This window comes from Ochlerotatus camptorhynchus, unplaced genomic scaffold (genome assembly GCF_037179485.1).
Source record: "Ochlerotatus camptorhynchus isolate MF236.1 unplaced genomic scaffold, CSIRO-AGI_Acam_v1.1 ptg000103l, whole genome shotgun sequence".
Taxonomy (NCBI): Eukaryota; Metazoa; Arthropoda; class Insecta; order Diptera; family Culicidae; genus Ochlerotatus; species Ochlerotatus camptorhynchus.
In genome coordinates this window covers 607,581-633,866 of record NW_027040593.1, presented here as the reverse complement: position 1 = coordinate 633,866, position 26,286 = coordinate 607,581, and the positions used below count along the sequence as shown (strand labels likewise).

Genomic DNA, 26,286 nt, shown 5'->3' with positions numbered 1-26,286 from the left:
ACCAAATAGAACACAGCCTTAGAAATTCGTTCATCAAACCGGAGAGTGTAAGATTGCATCTAGAATTGGGATGCATATGTGTCGCCCTCTCGCATTTAAAGTACTTGCCGTTCGTTCCATCCGTATGACTAGCAACAATCACCCGAACCAAAATTACTGCCAACAACCGGCGTTGTACTGTTCTCGAATTTTCTAAATGCTAATTTAGTTTCCAAATAATTATCCGCCAAACTTTACTCACTTTGGATTGCTGAACGCTGGTCCACCGTAAAATGTTCGTACAGACCAACTTTTCTCCCGTGAACAAAATGCCGAATCGGCTGCAGAGATGAGGGCACTGTTTATTTATCCGTTGGGCTGATGTAGGTAGGTATGTAACAGATGTTCACTTGTAGGTTAGGTTGGTATCTCCCACGGACTTATTTGAGTGTGTGGGCTGTCAAAAGTGGGAATTTTATTTGCTTGGTGCTGAATTATCGCTTTATGATTTGTTCGTTTGAGGTTTTGGTTGGTTTGTTTTTTCCGTCGATCTTGTTTTCCGTGCTGAGCACCAATGCTACCGACGTGCCAGGAAGGCAGCTCCCACACCTGGACCCTACCTATCGACCCATCAACTCATGAACCGGGGACCAACGGCTTTACTTCCCATCCGAAGGAAGGCGTGATTAGAGATGTTATGCCTCAGAACATCCCGGCGGCGCCGACTGGGATTGAACCCAGGCCTGCTGGGGTGAGAGGTAATCACGCTTACCACTGCACCACCGGCGCCGTTGTTGTTCGTTTGAGGTGAAATGAGAAAGTTTTTAGGGGCCACAAGTGTTCATTGTTGCCAAAGTTTGCTACTTCATTGGGTTTTATTATGTTCAGGATTTTTTTTCATGACTGGAATCAAGGAGGTTTTGAAATAGAGGGTAGTTTGTAATGTGTCATTGAGCCGAATTCAACAAACAACTTGAGCTGATTAAAAGTGGAATAAGTCATTTTTTGCTGAAGATGTTGAGTTTATGTGGCACATAAACGAAATATGAACCATTTTCTCAGTGTATGAGCGATGTCAGTTACACTGAACTAAAATGACATATTCCTATTGTATGGAAATCTAATAAAATTGCACTATTAGAATTCCCAATAATAAGTATATGATTGAAAATATGCCATTTAATTATTACATAGTCGTCTAATGGATATACAGAACTCGCAAGTTGATAACATGTATATGTAAGTCCTATGAAAACTAAAAAATAGTTAATCTATAAGAACTATATGGAATTCATAATTCATAATTCATAATCGTCAATAAACGTACGTAACATGAATATTATATGTATTGCTAATACATTTCATATTACTGTCCAATTCAAATTATGTCCTTGTCGAGGTGTGGGAGCTGCCTTCCTGGCGTCGGTAGCATTGGTGCTCAGCACGGAAAACAAGATCGACGGAAAACAAATCAAGGAAAATGGTCATTGGAATTAACATTTTTTTATATAGATTTTAATGAGCTCCCTAATGTGTTTTAATGTATACATATGCCGCTATTCGCATAACAGTCCCATGGCGAAAAACAGTAAGTTAAGAAAAAGACAATTGAAATATTTAATAAGTTTTCCTTTATTTCGCTTCAGTATGTTACTTTTAATCGTATGTTCGCTATATATCTGCTTAGAGAAATAATTATAATAGAGAGCTCACTTAATCATTTCCCGAATAAAATAATGTCAACACTGTCATGAGCGCAATCTATTGATGAACGGGTGAAGCTTTTTGTGTCTGCCGATCGATTCTCTTCATCGACTTCCTCTTTCGTTAATAACTCAGTTACAAAACTTTTCCCAGTTGTATTTGAAGTCGATGAAGAGAATCGATCAAAGCAGGTAGGACCATTTAAAATGTTCATCGAGAATTATGTGGTAATTATTGATTCAAAAAAGATCTTTGTTTGTACGGAAAAAAGTATGTTGGAATGCATTTTTTGCATTTCTAAAATTAATATTATCAAATTATATCGCGGTACTGTCATTCCTTCGGTGTTGAACCAGCTTCGAACGGATTTTGGAATTCTTCGTCACTGTGCCCGTTTCAGACACGCTTCGTGCTTTATTTTGCTGCACGCCTATCCGGTAGTCCAATGTACACTCGATATCTGATTTTCGTCGAATGCATAATCTTCACAAGTTTACTCCTGCCATTCAATCTTGAAGCGTGTATAAATAAATAATTACTTTTTTTGGAAAGTTGACAGCTGGTAGTTCATCGCGAGGTTCATCGTACATGTAAAATGCGCACGCTTGCTGTGAATTAGTTCACCCGTTGGCTGTCATAATTGAAAGAGGCGCTGTTTCAGTGATGCGAAGGGCACGAACGGAAGCTTGACGTAGGACTGCTAGTGGACGGAATAAATATGAAGAGTATTTAGTTCTTTTAATTGTCCAATCATCTATCATCTTAACTCTTTCCGTTTTTGAATTGTAGGCGTACCAAATTTGTAGTATTTTTTTTTTTTTTCAAAGAGAAAGTTGATGAAGAGAATCAATTAAAATCACTTGCACCCCTGCTTCCAAGTTTGGTTACAAGATTACAACTCTGGAGAGCATTTTGTGTGGTCGTTGGGGAACTGTGTTTCTGAATATGGACAAGCAGGAATAGATAAATTCTATTCCTACTCTTCACTGTTATAAGCTTGATGGCCCTGAAAAGGGCCGTTTTAATGTAGATGGCATCCATGGCCGCTTACGCTTGGCGTGTTTAGTGTACGTTTGACACCGCCACGGCGAGCCAGACGACGGATGGTGGTTATCTCGAAGAACTTTGCGATGACGCTTGGCACCTTCTTTACCAGACCTTTTCCTCCTTTGCCACGACCAGTCAACTGTTACTTGTTGGGTGTGAAGGAGTGGACTAGCCACCACCTTCCTACTGCTGCTATTACTGTTCACCACGCCGTCCGAAGCGAAAATGAGCTAATGCCATACAACAGTGCTCTTTTATATCTTTTCAGGTTAAAGCAGAATGATGTGCAACCAAGTGGTACTCGATTATGAGGACTGGGTTTGGAAAGAACGTTTATTTCATGAAAACAGGGATAAAATTATCACTTACTACTTTTTCAATTGCTTCACGTTGAAAATCATCAGTCGGAAGATGCGTAGAAAGATTTCTGATCGATTGGTGATAAAATTATGGTAATTGGTTCAGGAGCAGCTGAGTTATTAATGTTCAAAATTTTTCATAATTTTGTTTTATGTTCCATTTTTGGTTGTCACAAAGTGTACCCCCAGTATAGAAATGAAAGACGTAGTCCTACTTCAAAAAATGTTCACGCAAAAAAACTTGACACATAGGTAAAGGGGGTTGAAAATTGACCATTTTGCGTGACATAATTTATGGACTTCACATGGACACATCACGTAATGTACGTATAATAAACATCAGTAACTCTTATTAACGGTTTGACAGTTGATTTGGATGCATAAAATTCGCATCCGCCAGTCTATTGTTCTAGTGCCTTCAGTTTGACAAGTGAGTTGTTGTAGTCGATCATCTTACTTGTTATGTTATTATCTTCATCTTACGAGCTGAAAAGCAATATTTGCGTGCGTTTACAGTAGTGTAACACTTTTAAAATGTCTGCATTGCAATTATTGCAAGCATACGGTAGTGAGACGGAAACTTCTGACGATGAATTCATCGGATTTGATGTTGATCCTTCAACATTTAAAACGTTTCTTTTGGACAAATATGGCGCAGACGGAATTCAAAAACTCGATAAAGACACTATGGAGAACACAGAGCAAACTTCAAACAGCGAAGAGGAAGAGTTGGAGTTCTGGCAGCTGGATAAAACCAAGCAAACCCTTTACATCAGGGAAAATGTACACCGAAGCCCAGTGCCACTCCGACACAAGAACCGAACCACAGCGAACGATCCAAAAAAAAAGATCCGCCTATATTTTCTCCCTCCGTTTGATTAATGGAGCTGATGTACGTGTTTGTCGAAAATTCTTTTTGAATACTATTGGCTATGGAGACAACTGCGGGTAAATAGTATTGTATTGGCCTGTTTAAATGATACATATTAATTAAATTGTTTGATTTCAGAAACATTATATATCGATGTGTCGACAGCGATTACGAGGGGAATCCGAAACCTACTAAGCGTGGGAAGTATGAAAGATGTCAAGCCAAACGGGAAGCTGTGAAATCGCACATCCTTTCTTACAACCCGACTGTGTCACACTACCGACGAGCACACGCACCGAATCGTTACTACCTTCCATCTGACCTAACACAGGTTTCGATGCATCAGAGCTACCAAGATTCAGTTAACCCTGCCTGAAAAGTTAACTACTCGTTTTATTCTAAAGTAATGTCGCGAATGAACATTTCACTCGTAAAACTCGGTTTGTGTTACTGCGACATTACATCAGAGTTCACATGTACACGCGGAAGAACATCGTTTCCTCACTGTATGTTCTGCTTGTAAGTCGCATGTTGAACATTTACGGTTGGCAACACTTTCACGATCAGTTTATCGAAGTGATGGAGACGAAATCCGGCCTAAAGAGATCGTATTTGCTGTGGACCTCCAAAGGGTAATTTTTTATAAAGAAAATTATACAAATTTTTAATCTTTTATTGCTGGTTGCATTGAAACATGGATTTTCAGCACACTTCTTTAATCACACTTTTTATAGGTGAGATTAGTTGCCAGAATGTCAAGAAAAAAAAAGATTTTTCCTTGGTTTTTTTCTCCTTATTAATACTTTGCTCATGTTTGACACTCGGTTTGACAGTTGTATTACTGTTAAACAAATAGATTATAATTTATTTAAATACTTTGTTCATTAGATACACAACCAGAGCCATTTAGAGATTTCAAATAAAATTTATTTGAATAATTTAAAAATTTCTTATTTGTTTTCCCAGAAACCGGCAACACTGCCATGTCAAATGACGGTTCAAGCGCAAGAGCTCACTCGATGATAAATAAATAAACAAACGCGGAAACGAAAGTTTCCGATTTGTAGTTTTTTCCGTTCGCATTACGTTTCTTATTTAAATTCTTCTTATAAGTAATATGTACGAGGTTGGTGGCTGCCGCATAACTTGGAGCTTGGCTTGGAGCAATAAATCACAGGTAAATTGATATCAACTACAGTATTTTGAACCAAGATTTGAGTTTCGATTTTGTTTTGCTTTTAGGTATAGCGCCATGGACGACGATGAAGTAGAAGCAACAATCAATACGAAACTATCGATTTGAAATTGGCTCACTACTTGACTAGCCTATTGGTCCCAAGCAAACGATTAACTTATCCCATTCTAGTCGGAATTTAAGTACTACGCTATGTTTGTTTTGATTCTCTATGAAAGTTTGACAGATAAAATAAGGGATTCGTGGATTTTCCCATGTTTCGAGGGGTGCATCGATTAGCTTGGGACCAAAGATAGCACCAGAGGTGAGCCAAAAAGTTGAACACGTTTCTTCGGGACCTACTAGTCTTAGAGTTACCTCTATGGTAGAAGGTTCTGGGTCAGATGTTGATTTGAAGAATTCACGAGCTGGCATTGATTACGACCAAGATATGAATTCCGATCACTTTTCCATCGAAGCCTTCGACGATGAAAACGATCCTTGTGGACCTTTGGGAACAGATGACTCAAGTATGAATGGAAATGATCCCGTGAACGAACAAGCGGGAGAATGCAGCAAGAATGGGAATCTCTCACTGCAGGCAACGTTTTACAAGCGCAAGTTTGTAGGGGAAACTTCCGGAGGTCAGTTTGCGTCAGAGATATTGTACGGTGATAACGTACAAGAAGTTTTGCAAGGATTGTGGAGAGTCATAAAACCTGTGATTCGCCAAGAAGTTATTTTTGAAGAAGACAATGGACTTCAAGTTCCTACGTGGGCAAATAACGAACCAACTTTTGGAGACTTGGGAAAGTTTGTGTACCTGCAAAACCAAGAAAATCGTAGACGCACTAATGTTGACAAGGTGCATGTGCACATCTACTCAACGGCAGTCTCATGTAAGGCAGCTGATTCGGTACCAGAACAGTGATCGAGCGGGAGCTCCTAACAATCAATCGCTAACAGTGTTGGCCAATCAGCTGCGAGACATACATGGTACACACTTCAATGGACACGCAAGTTCCTGGAAAATCTGGGCGAACTACATACATTCTACTCCTGCACGTGAACGTAAACGTCGGATGAATGAATTTCCCCGCATTCAATTATCAAGTTCTTTCGGTCCGTCCCCATCTCAGAAGCTGTGCAATTAGAAAGTACGCGCAATGGACTTTCGGTTGCTACAATTATAAATGAGGCATTTTCGACGGACCTATCGACATTGGAAGATGAGGTTGATAAACTTCTTACTTTGGGACAACGTATTAAGTACCGGATTGGGGCAATGCGAGCCAGAAGCTCCACCAATACTAGCATTGTTACAGCAATGCAAGATTCCATCAAGCCACAGGAGGGTGAGGTTAGTCGTTATCTGGCAGAGAATGTAACTGACATGCATGACGTAGACCACTGGTAAAAGTTGATGTCTGATTTATTTCCAATAAGCAAACGTTCTTTTTTTTTTGCTTTTAACTATTATTAGATAACTGAATCACCAGTTTGACGAGGAATCAAATGTTCCACCAGAGGAATAGCCACAATGTTTGCATATTTTCGTACAGTGATAATTTTGTAGCCCCATGAAAGTTTCTAATGCAATATGAGACATGTTGGCGTTAGAGTTTTCTGAATATTTTTTTTTTTTTTTATTCGTGATTTTGCTGTTCCGAAAATCAACTCTACTGGATTGAAAAATGGACAATAAGGGGCAAAAATACAGAGATAATGCCAATAGAGCGCAAATATAATATAATATTTGGGTCACAATGAATGCGAGCTCCATCCATTATCCATACAGAATTGAATCCGGGATAGCGAATGACTTTATCGTTGCGCAGTGCAAACTCCCGACAACATTTAAAAAATATCTTTCGAATAAAAGTGCCCTCGGTTTCAAAACTGTCAAGCACACCGTGAAGTCCCAGAAAACACAAAAATGATGCTCTTGGACGTCCTTGGACGATATATCAATCGTTTCCCTTTTGCTCCGTAGCCCCGATTTCATAATACACCCTTGTTATCCAATGACACTTTATCAAGAAAAACAAGATTATAGATATCCCAATCGAAAGCATTCATTTCAGAACAGAATCGTAGAATTTCACGTTCTTTTATCTGCATTGCCCTGCACTCCAGTGCCTTCCAGGTCAAACCTTCGGCATGCAGGATTCTACAAATCGTTGCTCCACTTATTTTCTTGCTGAACTGGCGTTGGAAGAGGTCTCGGTATTCATCCAAATAAAGAACCGGGTTCTTGTGGTAAAGTTCCACTATCCATCGTCTTTGTTCTGCGGAAAATTTACGATTTATCTGCTGCCGCTGCTTGGTGGTCACAAGACCGTTTTCTTCATATGAGGAAATCCAGTTGCTGATTGTAGATTTGCTTTTCCGGTAAATGATCGCAAGCTTTGCCCTTGTAAGACCAAGAAAATAATAGCCATAAAGGCAGTGAAACTTTGTGTTCGTAGAAGCTCTTTTTTGTTGCACATTTCGTAGGATTGCGTTGCCGTTAGACATTACAAAAGTAAATTATTTACTATTAAATATTTAATTTTCAGTTCTGAGTGGAAACACCGGAAACACAGAATATACATTAGGAAAAGCGAATCGACGATCAGTTGATCTGTCATGAATGTGTCAGATTTTGACAGATCACACTTTTTTGTCACACTTTTGTAGGTTTCACTTTGTAACTGTGCAGTCCAATTGAGTGTGAAGTGCGCATTAACATTTGTTTTCTTATCACAGGTCATCCAACTTCCTCGTCTGGAAGGTTTGAAGTCGATTGTATTCACTCAGCGTGTGCTGGCTTTTAATGAAACATTCGCACCAAGCCAAGGAATTTCCGGTTATTCCGTGTGTCTGGGACGAGTCTACTTCTGGGAGGTCGGCGGGTGACATAACGAGCTGTTTTAACAAAGTTATGATGTGGTGTAACGGAATGGAAAATGTTACGTTCTGGTTGGACAACTGCTCCAGCCAGAACAAGAATTGGAATTTATTCCTTTATTTAATTCTATTGCTCAATACGAAGGAAACTAAAGGGAAGGAAGTTCTGCTCAAGTTTTTCGAGTCTGGCCATACGTTTATGGCAGTTGACAGTTTTCACGCGGCTGTCGAGAAAGCCATGCGTCACGGTCCACCTACATCAACGTTCCCAGAGTTTAGCGATGTGGTCCAGAAAGCGAAGAAGTATGTTCTTGCGATGGATATGGCAGCTAACGATTTCTTCTAGATGAAGTTGACAGTTTCTCAGTACACATCAGTGGATGACAGCGAAGAAATGAGAACTTGCTGCCTCCTTTCCAAGAAACAGCTGAAGCCGGTCACTGATAGTGATTTTGTTATTGAAAGCATCCTTACACGTCGAGCTGATCCGGTCGGCATATGTACTGATCGCAAGCAGGCTCTGCTGAATGCAATTTTGCCCGTCATCAAAGATGACCAAAAGCAGTTTTGGATTAATCTCCCTGAACGGAAGGGAACATAACTGAACGCTGTTGTTAGCTTCGAATCACATACAGAAATTCTTCAAAATAAAATCAAATTTATGTTAAACTTTGTTTTAAATGGTATTTGTATTAATTTCCACTTTACAAAAATAGCATCACTCTCAGACTTATTTTTCGAGTCGTGTCTCTCAGTCACCGGTGAGGTGACAATTGTCACCTAGTATGTCTCCTTCCACACTATCCATTTCGTTTGTACACTCAATGAAACAAATCAAAATACGTAACGACACGAGTTCGAGGTTTTTGAACTGTGATAAGATAGGATAATTTGATGAAAAAAGCCTTTATTCCAACTTATTTTTTCACAGCATATCGAGCGGACATAAGTGTGACTGTTATGCAAATATTTTCAACATGGGACAAAACAAGTGGGGTTTGTTTTTGTATATTTCAAGAACAAAGTCTACTATTTTATCAGTTATTCTTCAACTGCAGGTAAAGTTAAGCTTATTGACGCGAAAAAAATAAAATCGATAAAAATCGACATGGGACTGTTATGCGAATAGCAGTAGTATAGCCTTCACAGTTTTATAAAATACCATGTTCTATATTTCGTTTAACTCGTATTTCGAAAGCAAATTCTCATGCTGCATTTTGATCAAAACGCGGAATAAGGTTTTGATAGAATCGAGAAAAATGAGTCAAACGAATTAGAGAATATGGGTTAATAAAAGCCTATGAATAATGATGGTAATATAAAACTATTACAACTCATCCATAGCTGATTGATTTCAGAAATCGCAGTTTAATACCAGTGAGTGATAATTAATACCTTCATGACATCAAGTTTACAAACTAGTTGTTTAACATTCGTACATTATAACTCAATCTTTATATGGTGTAGGTTTGCGAATGTAGGTTTCGGATCGCGAGAAAATGGCCTTACAAGGTTTGTTTACAAAATGGGGTTGAGGCCATTTCAATTGTTGGTCTTGTTACTATGTTTTATGTATCATCTAGGAATAAATCCGGATTTATGTATCTGTCGTATCATTTTTCATTTAAAAAATCAAGCATAAAGAACATCGGCTTGGTACCCTATTCAAAGATTATCAAAAAATCTCTCGCACTATTGTATAATAAATTATTATACTCCATTTTGAAATACTTACGTTTCTTTGTTACCGTTCAACGATTTTTGTGTGAATCTTGTGAAAAGAAATTTTTGGCCATCCACTGGCCTCGCTTTGGTAATAAGAGTAGTTACATTCTCAATATTTTCTACCATCGCGACATCGCGTCCAGTAGCTCGAAGTTTGCTTCTGGGAAAATTAAAGGTGATATTGATTTTTTTTTTAAATTTAAATTGAACCCCTCAAATTTTTGAAATAGTTAATAAAAAAACACTTTTGATATTTTTTGAGCGCACTTATGAACCAAGGAGCACAGAAGACACCAACACTATTTATCGTAAAAGTTCATTTTTGTTAGCGTTTTGCGCAATAAATAAATATAAATAACATACTGACTTTTATGTCGTTTTCGTTTTTGCGGTGTAGCTACACCGGTGCTACACTGCCGTACACCGAAATATTTTAGGGTGTAGATATAGGATGCACCTTTGTTTACAAGCAAATGCTGTTGAGCTGTCAAAGACTCGCGCTTATTCCTGCTTACACTACACCAGTGCTACACCGCAAAAACGAAAACGACATTACTTACCAAACAAAATTTGGAAGAAAATATCGGACAATTTCAGATCGTTTACAATGCGCACTCTTGGATCTTCTTTGCTCGCCATTGTAGAAATGACCTGTAATGACAACTATACTGACGTTTGTTTTCTTACACTTATAGAAAACTTCATCATCATCCCATAGGAAACATCACAACAGATATATACTATTAGGGAAAAAACAGTTAAAACATTTTCTTTTCATTGGATTTTCTTATGGTGAAAATGTATATGTCTATCTTATGTTTGTGTTATGTTAATTTCTAGCCGTGGACGTCAAATAAATCTTTAAGAGATAGTCGTATGAGTTATGCATGATTATCATATAAGATATATCGTATCTAGAGTATCATTCGTCACAACAACAGATGGTTCACAGTGTTCACTCGGCTGTCGACAAAAGCAGGCCACTCTCGATGTGTGCCACGCGATCGTCTGTTTTTTCGGCAGCAACCATTGTGTGGTCCTCCTCATTGTTCTTCATCAGCAGTTCTTTCGGTCGATGCGTCGTCGACTTTCGAAAGCAACCGTTTCGTGATGAGTGTGTGAGTGTTGACCACGTTTTGCGTCCATTGCTGCAATGGAAACGCTTTGCCCCGCGATGGCGTAACTGCCATACAATGAAACCACTGGAAGCGGCTCCAGTTCTGATGGAGGAGGCTTTTTGGATAGCGGAATATAAAGTGTTTATTGTGTTCTACCTTTTGACTATAGTTTTAAGATGTATTGTATAGTGACCAAGAATCCTCGGCTTTGTAAAGTTAATTCGGTTGAGCCTTATCAAATAAATTAATGAACAAAAAAAAACAGAAAACATACTGGATTTTCTTATATGACTGTCTAATGGTTACGATATGTGTATTTACACTCATGTAAATTAAAGAATTCTTGACTCTGAAATATATTGGGCTATTTTCGTGATACATTTTACTCACTCTTAACCAAATTCGAAGCAAATGAAAATCATGTATTAATTATGTGTTATGCCGATGAAAGTCAACCCATACTGCAATCGATAATAATTATTGGATGGTATACAATTTGTAAATGACAATCCAATAGTATCTACCAAACAATACATAGCCTTCAGACGATTTTTTATCATATGAACAATCCTATAGAGTTTGCATGTCGTTTTGTTTCAGTGTAGTCAGATATGTCTTATATCGACAGTGAGCATGCATAAGGGCGTAAACGCGATGATCGATTGTCTTAGTCGATTTTCTCTTTTGTTAATAGCTCACTAGAATTAACGTTTCTCGGTGCATTTGCTGTTGCTTTTGATAGCCAATACAACCTGTTACAACTCCGCATTGAACAAATTCTAGAAAATTGTTTTGCTTAACTGTAGCATGCTCACTGTCGAACTAATAAAACTCATTTTAGTATATGGGTCATTCCGCGCCGACTTCCGACTTTAGGTGGGTTTCGGTTAGAAGACCCACATCGATGCTGTGCTTGCGGAGGAAGTCGGCAAGCTCAATCTGTTTTACTCTTACACAGCAAGCGTTCCAGGTGACGATAGTTAGTGGTTTAGACACCATACTGGATGATGAACTTACCGAGAACTTGGATCTGCTCGGGTTTACTGTGGCACTGTGTTGATGAAAATCTCCATCAGTTGGTTGTCTCAAGAATCCAGAAAGGTGGCGTGAATTCGCTTATCCATGAAGAGGCGGAAAGTCCTCTGCCCTGGAAGCCGGGGCCTTATCCTTCCTTCGTCCTGATTGATTGTTGCTGGACGCCTGTTTTCGGATGCGCTTGAAATCCTCGCGTTTAGGGCATTGCTTGTCGGATCCTTGGTGAGCTCCACCACAGTTGGCGCATTTGGACACCACAGCTTCATCCGCAGCACATTCGGAGGTGGCATGGTCTTGAGTGCAATTGCTGCAGCGTGATTTTATGTTGCAATTGCGGGTGCCACGGTATGGCTCCCAGCGGACGATGATGGAATTGATAGAGCGGATGGCTTTGAGCACGTTGAGCGTCCCCGTTCTGTCGTGACCAGACCCAGGTTTCCAGCCTCGGTCACGGCTACACGAATTAGCGATGCAACTCCCACGGGTACGGCTGCTGTTTCTGCTGCTGCTGGTGGTCCGTTACCTCCAAAATTCGCCACAAAAATCTCTGCAACGAGCTTGGGCACTTCATATTTATACCTGCTAACCTATCAAAATTCTCTAACCAATGAGATTCCGTTAACATACGGTCTATCACATTTCACGCTCACTCGATTCTACTCATTTCTATTCCACACTAACTCTATTTACTACACAATTGTGCCCCGATTCTTCTTCCTCCTCAGCGATTTCCCGTCACTGCTGGTTGGGTATTCCCATCGATGGGAAGAACAGCAAACCTGTTCGATGTAGGTACACCCGAGCTTCCTTCACCGGGCTTCGCGAGCACACACACACAAAACCGCGGAAAAGAGAGCGTCAACACTTTCACGACGAATTTTCGGAACAACTCGAGAGAACGAGCTAAACCAAACTGAACTGCTTGACGATCAAGCAGAGAATGATCATGCTTCAACGAGTAGTAGTAGTAAAATTTACATTTATTTGTTGATTAATTATGTTTTAACACTGTTTCCACAGTACAATTCATTAGCTTTTGGCTCTTCATCTTTGTTCGGTTAAATTGATTATTCTAGTATGACGATTGCGTTTAGCGCTAATTTACAGAATACCCTCTAAAGGGTGTATTGAGTTTGAGTTTAAAAAAATGGATAACCTACCTACTTAACCTAAAGCTTAACCTAACGTGCCAGATCCCTGATGATCTGCTGATCGGATTGCCTACAGCAATCTCTGAACCTTTCGATGGTAGCAGTTCTCCGTATTTCCAGCGTCTGAAGACCAGCCAGGCGAGAGCGTGGAGGACAGTTGAGGAGTGTAAGGCCGAGGTAGACAACCTCTTTGGACCATTACGCCACTGTGCCGTTCAAGTTGATCTTATTATTCTCAGACGGAACAAGTCTGGGAGATTTGGAATGAGGATGGTGTTTGCCACGTTTATACGGATCTTCCAGCTGTTGAAATAATCAGACAGGATATCCAGTCCTCTCTGAAGTTTGGCGGTCAGAGCTCCGATGACCCTACCCTTATAAACGATGGATGTGTCACCAGCGAACAGGGACAACGATCCACCATCAGGGAGTGCCTGCATATCGGAGGTGAACAGGTTGAACAAGATGGGTCCAAGGATGCTTCCTTGTGGAACACCCGCACCGACAGTGAAGGCATCCGATGGGATGAGTATCGTGACCAGCTGTATTTGGTTCACCTCGAGCGAAACTCAACGTGTCTGAAGGATCTTCAGTGCATTCGGGCCCTTTTCCACATCGTGGTTCATTGGGAACGCTATCAACCTAGCCACCATAACGTTACCCAATGCTCAAACTGCCTCATGTTTGGGCACGGCACGGATTGTGGCAAGCAACACGCACCGGAAACATGCGAGAGGATGGAGGACACTGACCCACAATTCGCCAATTGTGGTGCAGCTCATCGGACCACTAGCAAATCTTGTCTAAAACTGCAAAAGGGCCTCCACACCGAACCAGCCAGGTCGGAAGAAAGTTCCAGCTCGCAACGAGCAGAATTCCCCCGCCATTACCCAACGGCGTCCGATTCCGGTTTTTCCACCGCTTCCACTCAACAACCGTTTGGCTGCTTCTGCTGCATTGGTTCCGCCAACTGCTGAGGTGCCAAACCCTTCGGCTAACCCGCGTCGACAATCGTATGCAACCGTAACAACCGAGCAGATTCTTGCTGCATCCCGTTTCATCGACAATCATGGACCGTGAAGCCATCAAGATCACCAACTGGAATGCTTGCTCACTCAAGTGTAAGATCATCGAGTTCGTTTATTTCCTCAACGAGCGTATTATAGACACCATCTTGGCCTCAGACATCTTCATCAGCAACATGGGCCACAACATCTCACAACCTGTGGCCTACCAGGAGCTGAGTTCGGACCACTATCCGGTGGTGGCCGAAGTAGGCTTCTCTGCTAAAAGGTCACAAGCATCCCGGCGCAACTACCATCGCGTTTGCTGGGACCAGTTCCAACGCTGCGTTGACACTACTGTCGACTACGAGGAACATCCGGACACTCCCGAAGACGTCGACCGGTGCCTGAGTTCCATAGAGGTGGTGATATCCTGAGCCAGGGAACAACACGTGCCAGTTTCCAGACAGGTGAGCAATACTCTGAACCTTAATAGACTCACTAAAGACATTATAAGACTCCGTAACGTCATGCGTAGGCAGTACCAACGCACTGGACTGACCACCTTGAAGACTTAATGCTATAGGTCAACACTTCGTCAGCTCTCATAATCTCGGACTGAACATGGCTAGTCCATACGATACTGCGGTTGCTGAAAATGCAGCCAACCTTTTATCAAATTACCAACCATTTTTCTGTGGAATCCGAGATTACGTTATCCAGGCTAGGGAGCAGGCAGATCCTTTCCACCGGTCGCTTGAGGAATCCATCCTTCGTTTTCAGTGTTACAACTCGAACGGCTCCGTCTTCACCTGGATGGGTCTCAGTAATTCGTCCCATATTCCACCGTATTGGGGGTAGATTCTTGTCGCAAACTACCACCAATCTGCCGACCTCGATTTGTTTCGCTGTACCTAAGCGTTTCGTACGTCCTTGGAGTTGGCACAAATACTCCTTGCGCCATCTATTCCAAAATCCCTGGAACTTCTGCTGCAGCTGTTGATAACGATTCAGTCGGTTTGTTGGAACATTCAACCAGTTAGGTTCAGGTAGCTCGTGGAGGGATGAACCGATAAGGAAGTGGCCTGGTGTCAATGGCTCTAGGTCGTTTGGGTCATCAGAGATGGGCGTAATCGGCCGGGAATTAAGGCACGCTTCGATTTACACGAGCAGGGTTTGAAAATCTTCTGGCGAGATCGGTTCTTCTCCAACGACTCTAAGCAGATGATGTTTGGCTGATCGCACGGCCGCCTCCCAAAGGCCACCAAAGTGAGGAGCATTTGGAGGATTGAAGTGCCATTGGATGCCTTCGTTTGTGCAGTATTTGGTTACCGCTTCCTGGTGCTTACTGTCCCGCAACATCGTGAACAGTTCCTGGAGCCGATTTCTTGCTCCGACAAAGTTGGTCCCGTTATCGCTATACATGTCGGTACACCTGCCTCTCCGTCCTATGAAACGGCGAAGAGCTTGGAGGAATCGATCGGTGGATAAATCCGAGACGAGCTCCAGATGAACTGCCTTTGTCGCCATGCAGATGAATACTGCTACGTAGGCCTTGACGGCGACACGCCGTGGACCAGGACGTACGAAGACAGGTCCGAAGTAATCCACACCAGCCTTAGCGAACGGACGCGACACGGTGACTCTGGCTGATGGCAGCTCTCCCATGAACTGCTGAAGCGGCGGCGGTTTTGCTCTGAAGCATTTCAAGCAACGATGGACAACCTGTCGAGCTACATTCCTCCCTCCTAATGGCCAAAACTTCAATCGGATGGTGCTCAATAGAAGCTGCGGTCCTGCGTGTAACAGGATGTGATGGTAGTGCTCCGTAATCATCCTGGTTAATCGATGGTAAGCCGGTAAGACTAGCGGGTGCTTGGTACCTTCAGACTCGTTGGAATGACGCAGTCTTCCTCCTACACGTAGAAGCTGATCCTCCGGGAGATATGGATTAAACCACCTAAGTGGTGATTTTCTGGAGACCAGCCTTCCCTGAGACAACGCCGTTCGCTCTTCGGAGAAGGTTTCCCGTTGAATCAAACGAATTATGGTGGCTTGTCGTAATTCCGAAATGGTGAGAAACCCTACCGTATGGTCAGCCGATCGAGTTTTCAAGCGTCTTATTAACCGTTGCCATACCGCTGTGCATCTTATGAGGCTGGTGTAGTTTGGAAACTTGCTGATGTACCAATCATTGAAGTTTGCCAACGTGGATGATGTCCCTGCTGCAACGGTTCGTCGTGTCTCGATCTGATGTTCGTCTTCTGTTGGGATTTCTGCCGTAGTGGGCCATCTATTTTCCTCCTCGGCTAACCAACGTGGACCGTGCCACCAGAAATCGTTCTGGATTAGGTCTTCCGGCGAAAGTCCCCTAGATATCATGTCTGCAGGATTTTCAATACCTGGTACATGTCGGTAAGGGTTTGTATTTTCGCTACCCTGTTGCTCACGAAGGTGTTCCAGTTCGATGGAGATGATGCCAACCATCGAAGTACGCACGTTGAGTCCGTCCAGAAGTGTGCAGAAGCGTCGATCTTGATTGATTGTAGCACCTTCTCGAATAACTGCGCCGATAGCAATGCGCCGCAGAGCTCCAACCGAGGAATCGTTTGACATTTTAACGGTGCTACCTTGGATTTGGAGGTTAGAAGACGAACGATGACTCTTCCTTCTACATCTTGACTCCGCAAGTACACGCATCCACCATATGCTCGCTCGGAAGCGTCCGAAAAGCAATGTATCTGAACGCTCACTGGTCTGGGAGTGATTACGCAGCGACTAATACGGATTTGATTGAGTAGCGGGAGTTGCTCATGGAATTTCTGCCAACGCTCACCCACCGTTGAAGGCACAAGCTGATCCCAATCTAGTCCGATACCATCTTCGTTTCGCCATGCCCACAGTTGTTGAAGAAAGATCTTGGCAGAGAGGTTTTGTGGGTCCCAGGAAACCTGTTGGGTCGAATAGTCCTGCTATCGTTGACAGAATCTTGCGCTTGGTAAGTGATTCGCTGGGATCGAGTGGTGAAATGCTGAATTGGTACCTAAACTCATCCGTAGAGGGTATCCAAGTAAGTCCCAACGTCCAAGTTGATCCCTTCCGTGGGTCGAATCGCAAGTTCCTCTTCAGGAAGTCCTTGCAATGTCGCCGCTTGATTGGAGGCCCACTTCCGAAGTCGAAATCCTCCACCCTTCAGCATGTCCACGAGTTCTTTTCGTAGATCAGTTGCCTCCTCGATTGTATCAGCACCTGTGATCACGTCATCCATATACGTGTCTTCGCGGATTGCCTTCGCTGCCAGCGGGAATCGATCTTCTTCTTCCGTCGCAAGCTGATGTAGCGTCCTCGTTGCCAGGAACGTCGTGACCTCATCGGTTGGACGAGGCCGCCAGAGAATACATGTCAGTGGTCTGTCTTCTGGTCGAATGTTGATCTGACGGAACATTTTTTCGATGTCAGACACGAGCATGATTTGCTTTATCCGACAGCGCAATATGATCGACCGTAGATCCTGCTGTATTACAGGTCCGACATGTAGCGTATCGTTGAGCGAAATACCTGTAGACGTCTTACAGGACGCGTCGAAGACAACGCGAACCTTGGTGGTGGTGCTAGAAATTGCAGCGATACGGTCTTCCCATTTTCCTTGTGAAGATCATTAAAAACTATCTCTCGGACAGGACATTTTGAGTCTCCCTGGATGGGGCCCATTATAGGGCCCAATGAATATGAGGTGTCGTGCCGATTCATTCTGAACACTTGGTGCGGTTTTAGACCTTCAGTTCCTCCGACAGCGTAGCGGTTTCTACTTTGAGCGGCTTCACCTTTTTCTGCTTCAACAGCTATTCGACGGCCTTGATTTAGTTCTCAAATTACTGTGAAGGTTATCATTTATTTATCATTATTATCCTACATCAACTCTAAATACCACATATACTACGGGCGGCATCATAATTTTACTCAAATCGTGATCAGAATACCTGGGTTGCTTCTGATGGACCTCACGACCTTTCCATGGAACTGACGGTTGGCAAAATAATATACTCTTTCGTTAATTACTTGGCTCCAAAAACATGTTCAGCTGATCTTATCGTCCAATACGCTTAGTAATACTTTCTTTTAACAAACTATGTAGAGAAAATTAGTCCGAATTATGAATGCAGCCAAGTTATTAACGAAAGAGATAGTCGATGAAGAAAATCGATGTAGATAGGTTTATTTGAAAGGTGACGCGAGAATTTTCACTACATCTCGTCATGATTCGATGTGAGCTTAATTATTTTGAATGTAGTAGGACTGCAATACTTATATTGGTTTCATTATACCGGGATGGTAAATTTAGGGTTCGTCTTCGCTTCACACAGGTTAGTAACTAATGTTTATTAAGGTGATTACTTGAAGAGTCCAAAAATGGCCGTCATGAAGACTGAAATGCCTTCATCATTTCAAATTCTCTAGAGCACAAATTTCAGACACTGTTGCTTTGAAACTCCCTGATATTGTGTGCTCTCAAAATTTCGAGGTGGTGATGAAATTAACACTCCAAACACGATGCTTCCGGTAAAATGTGTAACAGCAAATTTGCAATGTTTGGAAAATCATAGCTCAAACATTTACTGATGAATTCCCAATCTATCGACGAAACTTGAAACCACAGACTTAAAAGATTTAATCGGTTTCCATCAATTTAAAATCGATCGATAAATTGATGAGTTATAGTTTTCGAAACATTGCCAATTTTCCGTTACACATTATACCGGAGGCATCGTGTTCGAAGTGTTAATCGGAAATACGTCGGTTCACCTTAAAGGAAATAAAATGACATTTAAGTAAAAAAAACTCTGCACACTGCTATGCTGGACATCCTTCGCCAAAAACATCAGCTTATATGCACGCCAGTTTGCACGTGCCACCAACGAGACCAACTTTCCATGCGGTCTTTTAACTGTAGGTCAAAAACACGGAAGAAAACTTCCCCTCATGCTCACGGCTCACTCTGGCCACAGAATGACGAACGTCGTGCAGTGCGGATTGCATATTAATCTGATTTTAATTCGACGTGTGTGTGATTGCATTTGCATGCTGAATTGCCGTTTGCAGAGATGCAGGCGGTAGAAAAAGCACCATCAGCTTCCCACCGCTCGTTCCGACCAACACACGTGGGAAGCTTAATTTTTAATTTGTTTTTAATGGGAACAATTAAATCCGAATTTGAGATCTTGATGATAAATTGAATTGTGGAACTTTCTGGAATAAGTTTTCGCATTTGAATAAATGTAAGGAAGAGTAACTTCTTTGTAAATTCGAAGATCTCTCTATTCACAAAACTGCACCAAGCAAAACTATAAACGTCGATGACAATAAAATTCTATTTGTAAAGCGGTATCCCCCGCAGAGATAGGTAGTTCTGCCTTTTGTGCTTGCTAAATGTAATTGAAATGGCCTTTTGTTTCTCGCTTGCCCTCATCATACAATCGAGCTGTAGTATGTAGGTAAAGTCCTTTCGGAAACATACAAAAGTGAACAATCAGTACTGTGCCGTATAATAGAGTCGTAGAGTCTATCTATCTCTCTCTCTCTCTCCCAGCATGGGATCTGGGATATGCATATGCGAAGGTATGTGAAAGAATAGCAGGTCCCATTCTTTACCCATCCCACTTCCTCTGTTCCCGGCGAAAATTAACCATTCACTCCGTAGGGAGCGCCCATCAGCCGGGACAGGAAGTTCAACAGGATTTAGTTTAGAAGTAAGACTTCCGACATAACTTTCGGTTGTGCTTATTTTCCGGTTCGGGACGGCTGGCTTGGAATCGTGCGATGTGGGCATTAAGAAAGGCGATGACAACGGTGAAGGATTTGGTCCACAGTGTGCTGGAACGTGTCGTCGTCGTTCTCCGGGGTAAAGTTTTCAGGATAGAACACATTAAAGTTTTGCAGCGTGGAAGTTCGTTGTGAACGAAGGTGCCATCAAATTAAATTGCTATGTGCATTTATGATTGATACAAAAACTCAAATAACTTTTTATTAAATTGTAATGAAAATACTGTAAATTCATAGCCTGCTTAGTATTAACATTCCTGTTCATAAATGTATGAAATATACGCTGAATTTAATAGGCCTAAAAAAAACTTGGCCTCGAGATATATTATCGGTACAGTTGAAACCCGGAAAACCCCACACGCGACAATTGATTTTACTCTTGCTGTGTACGCTAAACATAGTGTCGGACTTTATGTTTAACGTACAGGGCGAGATTAAAATCGAATGTCGCGTGTGGGGTTTTCCGGTGTCCAACTCGACCGACAATACATTTTAGGAAAGCCACTCATTCTTGGAAATGGATAATTTTTTATTCCGACCTTTGTCTTTAGAATTTTGTCATAAATGCACCCCACACGACAGAAGTTTCGTCAATATTTCCATCAATATTTTCCGGGGGTCATCAATACAGGGTCGCTCCTCACTAACATTGTTGTGTCCGATAGAATATTCCGAGTCAAATCAAAACCACCATGACAAAAGTTGCCGAGAAACAGGCCCCATCAATAGAGTTAATAATATATTGAGGAAGAATAGCACTGCCGTCGCTGTAAAAACATCTCTCCTCGCCCATGGGGCTACACCTGTCAAACCGATTGGTTTGTTTATTTACGTCTCGCAGCTGATAAAGTCGCAAGTACATCTCCGGAGTAATTTGAGATTTGGGCGTAATTGCATTTGTAAACAAACACGTCAATCATCGATTTCTCGCGAATAAAAGCTCAATCTCGAAAAGTAATAACACTATGAGGTAGAGGAATAATTCTTCTATCATTTGGTATAGTTTGTTTGTGAGATTGAGCTTTTATTCAAGAGTAATCAGTAATTGACGTGTTTGTTTTCAAAAGCAATTACGCCCAAATCTCAAATCACTCCGGATCTTTAAGAGAAATGGCGCGGAAGTGTTTTTTTTTTTAAATCATGTCAGCTATCGGAATGGAATGCCGGTCCATCAATATCCTTCCATCGGTAAGTAACAGAGGTTTTAATAGCATTAGAAGTCGTTTTATTACATATTATCATCTCCTTTGCAGAGTTCCCAAAAATGAAGGTAAAATCAAATATATCATATTAACAATATGATCCATTCATGCCTTTTCCAAAAATTGCAATGGCGACCCGCAAAATATTGCTTCACGCTCCATCTAGCGTTAAAAAAGGTCAGCAACAATCATTCAATTACAATCGAGGGCTGCGAATATAGCACTTATTACAAAAGTAAGAGTCACATTATTTTCATTAATTACATTGTGTATATTACTTTTAAAAAAATTGTCTGACATGTCACTGTTGTCATCAAATAAAATAATATGCTGAAATACATTCATTTGAAATAATTAACTAATTTGCGTGACGAAAAACAAATACATTGGTAGCCTTTTTGACCACAGAGGTGCCTTCATCACTAAAAATTTGGTTCGCCATCTAAGCGAAAGAGTGGATCATATTGTTAATATAATATATTTGGTAAAATGCAAGCATGGAGAGCAGCTCTGGAACAAGCTAATAGAGCCCGTAGCTAACGTAACCAGAGGATTATTTAGATAAAGCTTCGTGGTATGTATCGGTTGAAACATATTAAAGAAGTGATTTATTTCATAATTGTTTTCTTTAGTTCAACACTCGGCATTGCTACCAAAAATGAATACTACGGTGCACAACGAAACCGATAAAGTGCAGCGTTCAATCTCTGGACGCTCCAAGCAGACAAATGCTCAAATGGTGAAGGCTGCATCAGCCGTCCAAGATGCAAACCAATTTTCGATTTTGTCCGCTGAAGAATCGGACTCTGACTCATCCGATGAAGGTGATTCTACGGTGGTACACGCACCTTCAAAAATGGACGGATCCTCAAAAAGAAAATGCCCCTCCCCGAAAGTGCGCCGTAAGAAAACAAAAGTCACCTCCAGAAGATTGGCAAATTCCCAGGGTAATGGGGATGAAAAAACGAAACCGAAAGCTCCTGCTGAACCAATCCCTGGATGCAGCAGGAATTTTCCACCATTGCCCAAAAAAGTTAAGAAAAATAATAAAGCTGCTCCTCAAACTTCTCAAAAGAAATCCAAGTCCGAACGAGGTTTGCTAGCTTTTTCGGACATTGTGGAATTCATATTAAATATGTTCAACATACAAGACCCTCTTAGAAGCTTAGTTTCTGCCTTGCTTCCAACATTAGAATCATATCTTAAGCAATTGACTGTTTCATGGCCCCTCCTTGCATCAATCATATCTTTCGATGGATAATTCGTCGAACGAGGTTGAAGATATGATCACTGTGCTACAGTGGAACTACCGTAGTCTAGTGCCTAAACTAGACTCGTTCAAATTTTTACTTCACAATTCTGTTTGTGATATATTTGCTCTCTGTGAACCATGGCTTTCTTCCGATAAAGAACTCAACTTCCACGATTTTAACGTTATACGCCTGGATAGAGACGATTCTTATGGAGGAGTACTTTTAGGGATCAAAAAGTGCTACCCTTTCTACAAAACTTCCCTTCCTGCTCTATCGTCGCTTGCCAAATAAATGTGAAGAACAAAGACCTTTGCATAGCTTCAGTTTATGTTCCACCAAGAACCTCCATTAGCCGTAGTCAACTCTGGAATCTAGTTTCGATTCTTCCATCCCCAGTATTAATTCTGGGTGATATGAACTCCCATGGTACTGGGTGGGGCGATCTATATGATGACAATAGAGCGGCTATTTTTTACGATTTATGCGACGATTTCAACTTGACTATTTGGAACACTGGTGAAGCGACACGTATAGCAAAACCTCCGGCTCGAGAAAGCCGACTCGACATATCTTTGTGTTCAAGATCACTATCATTGGATTGTCTGTGGAAGGTTATCAATGATCCCCATGGTAGCGATCATTTGCCGATCATCATTTCAATTAAGTGTGCCCCTCACTCTGCAGAACCATCTCGAGTTCCATTTGATCTTACAAGGAACATAGATTGGCATAAATATGCAACGGCGGTGACAATCGGTGCTGAATCAATAGATACGCTTCCACCATTGGAAGAATATCGATTCCTCGCCGATTTAATTTACAAAAGTTCACTGGAAGCACAAAAAAGAAAAGTTCCAAGTGCGCCCTTCAAAAGGAGACCAGCCACACCTGGATGGGACGAAGAATGCACAAAATTGTATGTAGAAAAATCTGATGCTTTCAAAGCTTTTCGTAGACACAAAACCTCCACTTACTTCGAGGAATATACAAAGGCAGCCCTAAGTATGCACCTTTAGAACTGATAAAGCGATCCATAAAATATTCAAAACCGTTCCATAAAAAACATCCAAATTATCCATAAAACATCGGACAAAACCCCTAAAAAAGTGTGGATGATCCATACAAAATATCAATATTATCAATATTTTATGTAAAATTTAGCAATGCAATTGTAAAAATATACCGCTTAATTTCTTAAGGATGAGCATTGAAATTGTACGAATTACCCATAAACATATTGCAATTGATCCATAAATCATTCAGCAATGAACCTTAAACCAAAGAAACCCTAATAAAAATGCTATGGTTAATTTCTTAACGACGTGTTCTGGGTATCATCCAAACCATTAGTGGATTAGTTCAATCATTTGGGTTATCGTTCGTTTATGGTAATTTTTTATTAGGGAAGTGATCCATAAAAAATCAAGTTTGCGCACTTAAAAATATAGGCATGATCTTTAAATAAGACGTAATTTGTGACTATGGCACGACCAGACACTCTTGAGTAACTAGCTCAGTAGCATGAGACCCCTTGAACTGTGTCGCAGGGCCGGCATGTTACTGGGTATTCGGAGGGGCTCCGCGGACAAAGTATGAAACACAGGAATATTCACATTTTCTGACACATTTATTTGCCCTTTTCTGTGGCGTGTGGGTGTGGGTTTTCACTTATATGTGGCGTGTATTCGAGGATTTAAAATTTAGTACTCACTGCGGCAGCGGGATCTCCTACGGCGTCGCGACGCTGGCGTTGGCCCACACGGCTGCTCCTGCACTACCATGTGGCCGGAAACTTGCGGCGCGGGCTGCACACAGTGTTGTTGCAGCTTTGGGAGAATGGCGGATCTGGTGGCGTTCATCAGCCACATACGGCTCATACGGCGTTGCTGGCTCGTTTGGCTGGCAGGCGTCTTCCGTCGTTGACGGCATCGACTGACCGTGGCATGGCCACCTTGGTCTAGCCGAGACGGGACCCTCCTTGATAATTAAGGCCACCGGTCTGAGGGAATCGGGGGGGGGGGGGGGTACACTAAATGGCACTGCACTTTACGATACCGCACTCGCATGCCTTTTTCCGATTATTCTCCATTTTTAGCTTAAGACTACGATTTTCCTCCCTTTAATATCGTTCGAGTGTTTTTGCAGCGGTACTAACCCTCTCGCTGCTGTGTGTTGCCTTCTGTCTTTGATATTAAAATACGTGAATTTTCCAAACAACAACAACTCATACAAACGAAAATCCACGGATTGTAACCAACTGTTTACAAATTATTCATGTTTAGGACACAATTTTTTTTTAATTTTGATCCATAAACCTTGAAACATGACTCTACTGCATATCTACTTAGATTTATTGTCCTGCCCATGTATTTTAGGTAGAGGTGCGAAGCGACGGGCAAGCGTCTAGAATTAGCTTCCAAAAGAAGATTCTATAATAATATTCTTAAGAAGCTTCCTATGGAAGCTTCATTTAGGAACTTCTTTAAGAAGCTTATTTTAGACGCTCGCCCATCGTTCGCTCTTCTGACAAAAAAAACACGGGCAGAACAATAAACCTGATATAGCAATTTTCCAAGGTTTATGTATCAAATTAAAATAAGGGTCCAAAACATGAAATACATATGTATATCCCATAGACTATAATCAGAACACACCATAATAGGAACGTCTACCAATAACTGGAACACCTACCCTAGGTATGATCCATAAAATTAATTTTATTTTTCATATTTTTTTAAGAAAATTATTATAGAAGCTTCGTTTGCCCATCTGTTAACCGCTCCGCACCTCTACCTAAAAAGACGACAGGACAATAAATCTAAGTAGTTACGCAGTAATGGAGCAATTTTTCATGGTTTATGGATCAAAATTAATAAACGTGCCCGAAACGTGAATAGGTTGGATAGGTTAGTTGGAGGTGGAATTCGTGAAAATATTGAATTTAATAACCCTTTATTTGCTTAATCTAGATAGGGAAACGCTCCTATAGTTGCGGTACGTTAGAAGCGTTAGGTTCCTATAGTTGTGTATGGAGACTCAATACACAACTATAGGAACCTAACGCTTCTAACGTACCGCAACTTACGTTTACCCTACTACAATTTGATCCTAAAATCTGGTAATCTACAATTTGTTCCTAAACGCTATATACTTGATTTACCCTGAGTAACTAGTAAGTAGCGTTGGCGTGCCTAACGTAAATAATAATTGAATCCCTAAATCCTAAATCTAGCAAAATCTTTGTTAAATTAAATATGGTAATGAGATAACTCTCGGTTTGTAAAATTTCCGCTCAGCCTGCTATCGCTTTTCATGGAGAAATTTCTCTTACTCCAGCGCTTTATCATTTGCGCTTTTCTCCTGCTACAACTGATCTAAGGATTCCTCCAGGCTGACCTCATTTTCTAGATTTGGATCCAGAATCATTCCTCGCACTATTCTTTCTGCTAGGTGGTTTTTTTGTGACAGACTTCTTGGTTTCTTTTGGCACCTTCAGCATATTTGTGCACTTCGAGCACGCCTACGGAAGTCTCTTTTACAGCTGTTATCTTACCAGCACAACTATAATGGGTCCAGAAATCGCAGACATCACACTGGACCATATCATCAACGTGGTCACGGCCTTCACAAAGCGTACAGTTTCGATCGCTGTTCAGTTCTTCACTCAACGGTGGTGTTGATTTCTCTGACATTTTGAGGTTATATCCGATGTTGTTCTTCAAGAATGTTCAGATTAATGAAAGCAACTTCCTCAGAGCAGTCTCGTTTTGGACAGCTTGAAGGTTTTATCACAGACAAACAGACATAACACTCACAATCACATTCATCGCAAATAATGTTTTAGTTGGGAATGTGCTTGCATTTGTCATGGTGGCGCCACTGAAGCATTGAGCAAACCACCACATTTTGAACTTATCAGTGATGCCAGTTCTTTTTCACGTCTAGTTAGTATATG

General features: G+C 41.4%; 1 protein-coding gene and 2 pseudogenes across 1 annotated transcript; 1 reads left to right on the top strand and 2 right to left on the bottom strand.

Moving 5' to 3' along the window:
- Nucleotides 1–5,516: 5,516 nt before the first annotated feature.
- On the top strand, nucleotides 5,517–6,551 carry LOC135699171 (uncharacterized; annotated as a pseudogene).
- A 75-nt stretch (nucleotides 6,552–6,626) lies between these two features.
- Nucleotides 6,627–7,651, bottom strand: LOC135699170 (uncharacterized; annotated as a pseudogene).
- A 7,566-nt stretch (nucleotides 7,652–15,217) lies between these two features.
- LOC135699169 (uncharacterized) lies at nucleotides 15,218–16,672 on the bottom strand. The gene has a single exon (XM_065219397.1). The coding sequence runs from the start codon at nucleotides 16,670–16,672 to the stop codon at nucleotides 15,218–15,220; it is 1,455 nt and encodes a 484-aa protein (XP_065075469.1).
- Nucleotides 16,673–26,286: the final 9,614 nt, after the last annotated feature.

What these genes read in the sequence shown, in the direction of transcription:
- LOC135699169 (XM_065219397.1), bottom strand. Translation starts at nt 16,672, where the DNA reads ATGTCAAACGATTCCTCGGTTGGAGCTCTGCGGCGCATTGCTATCGGC.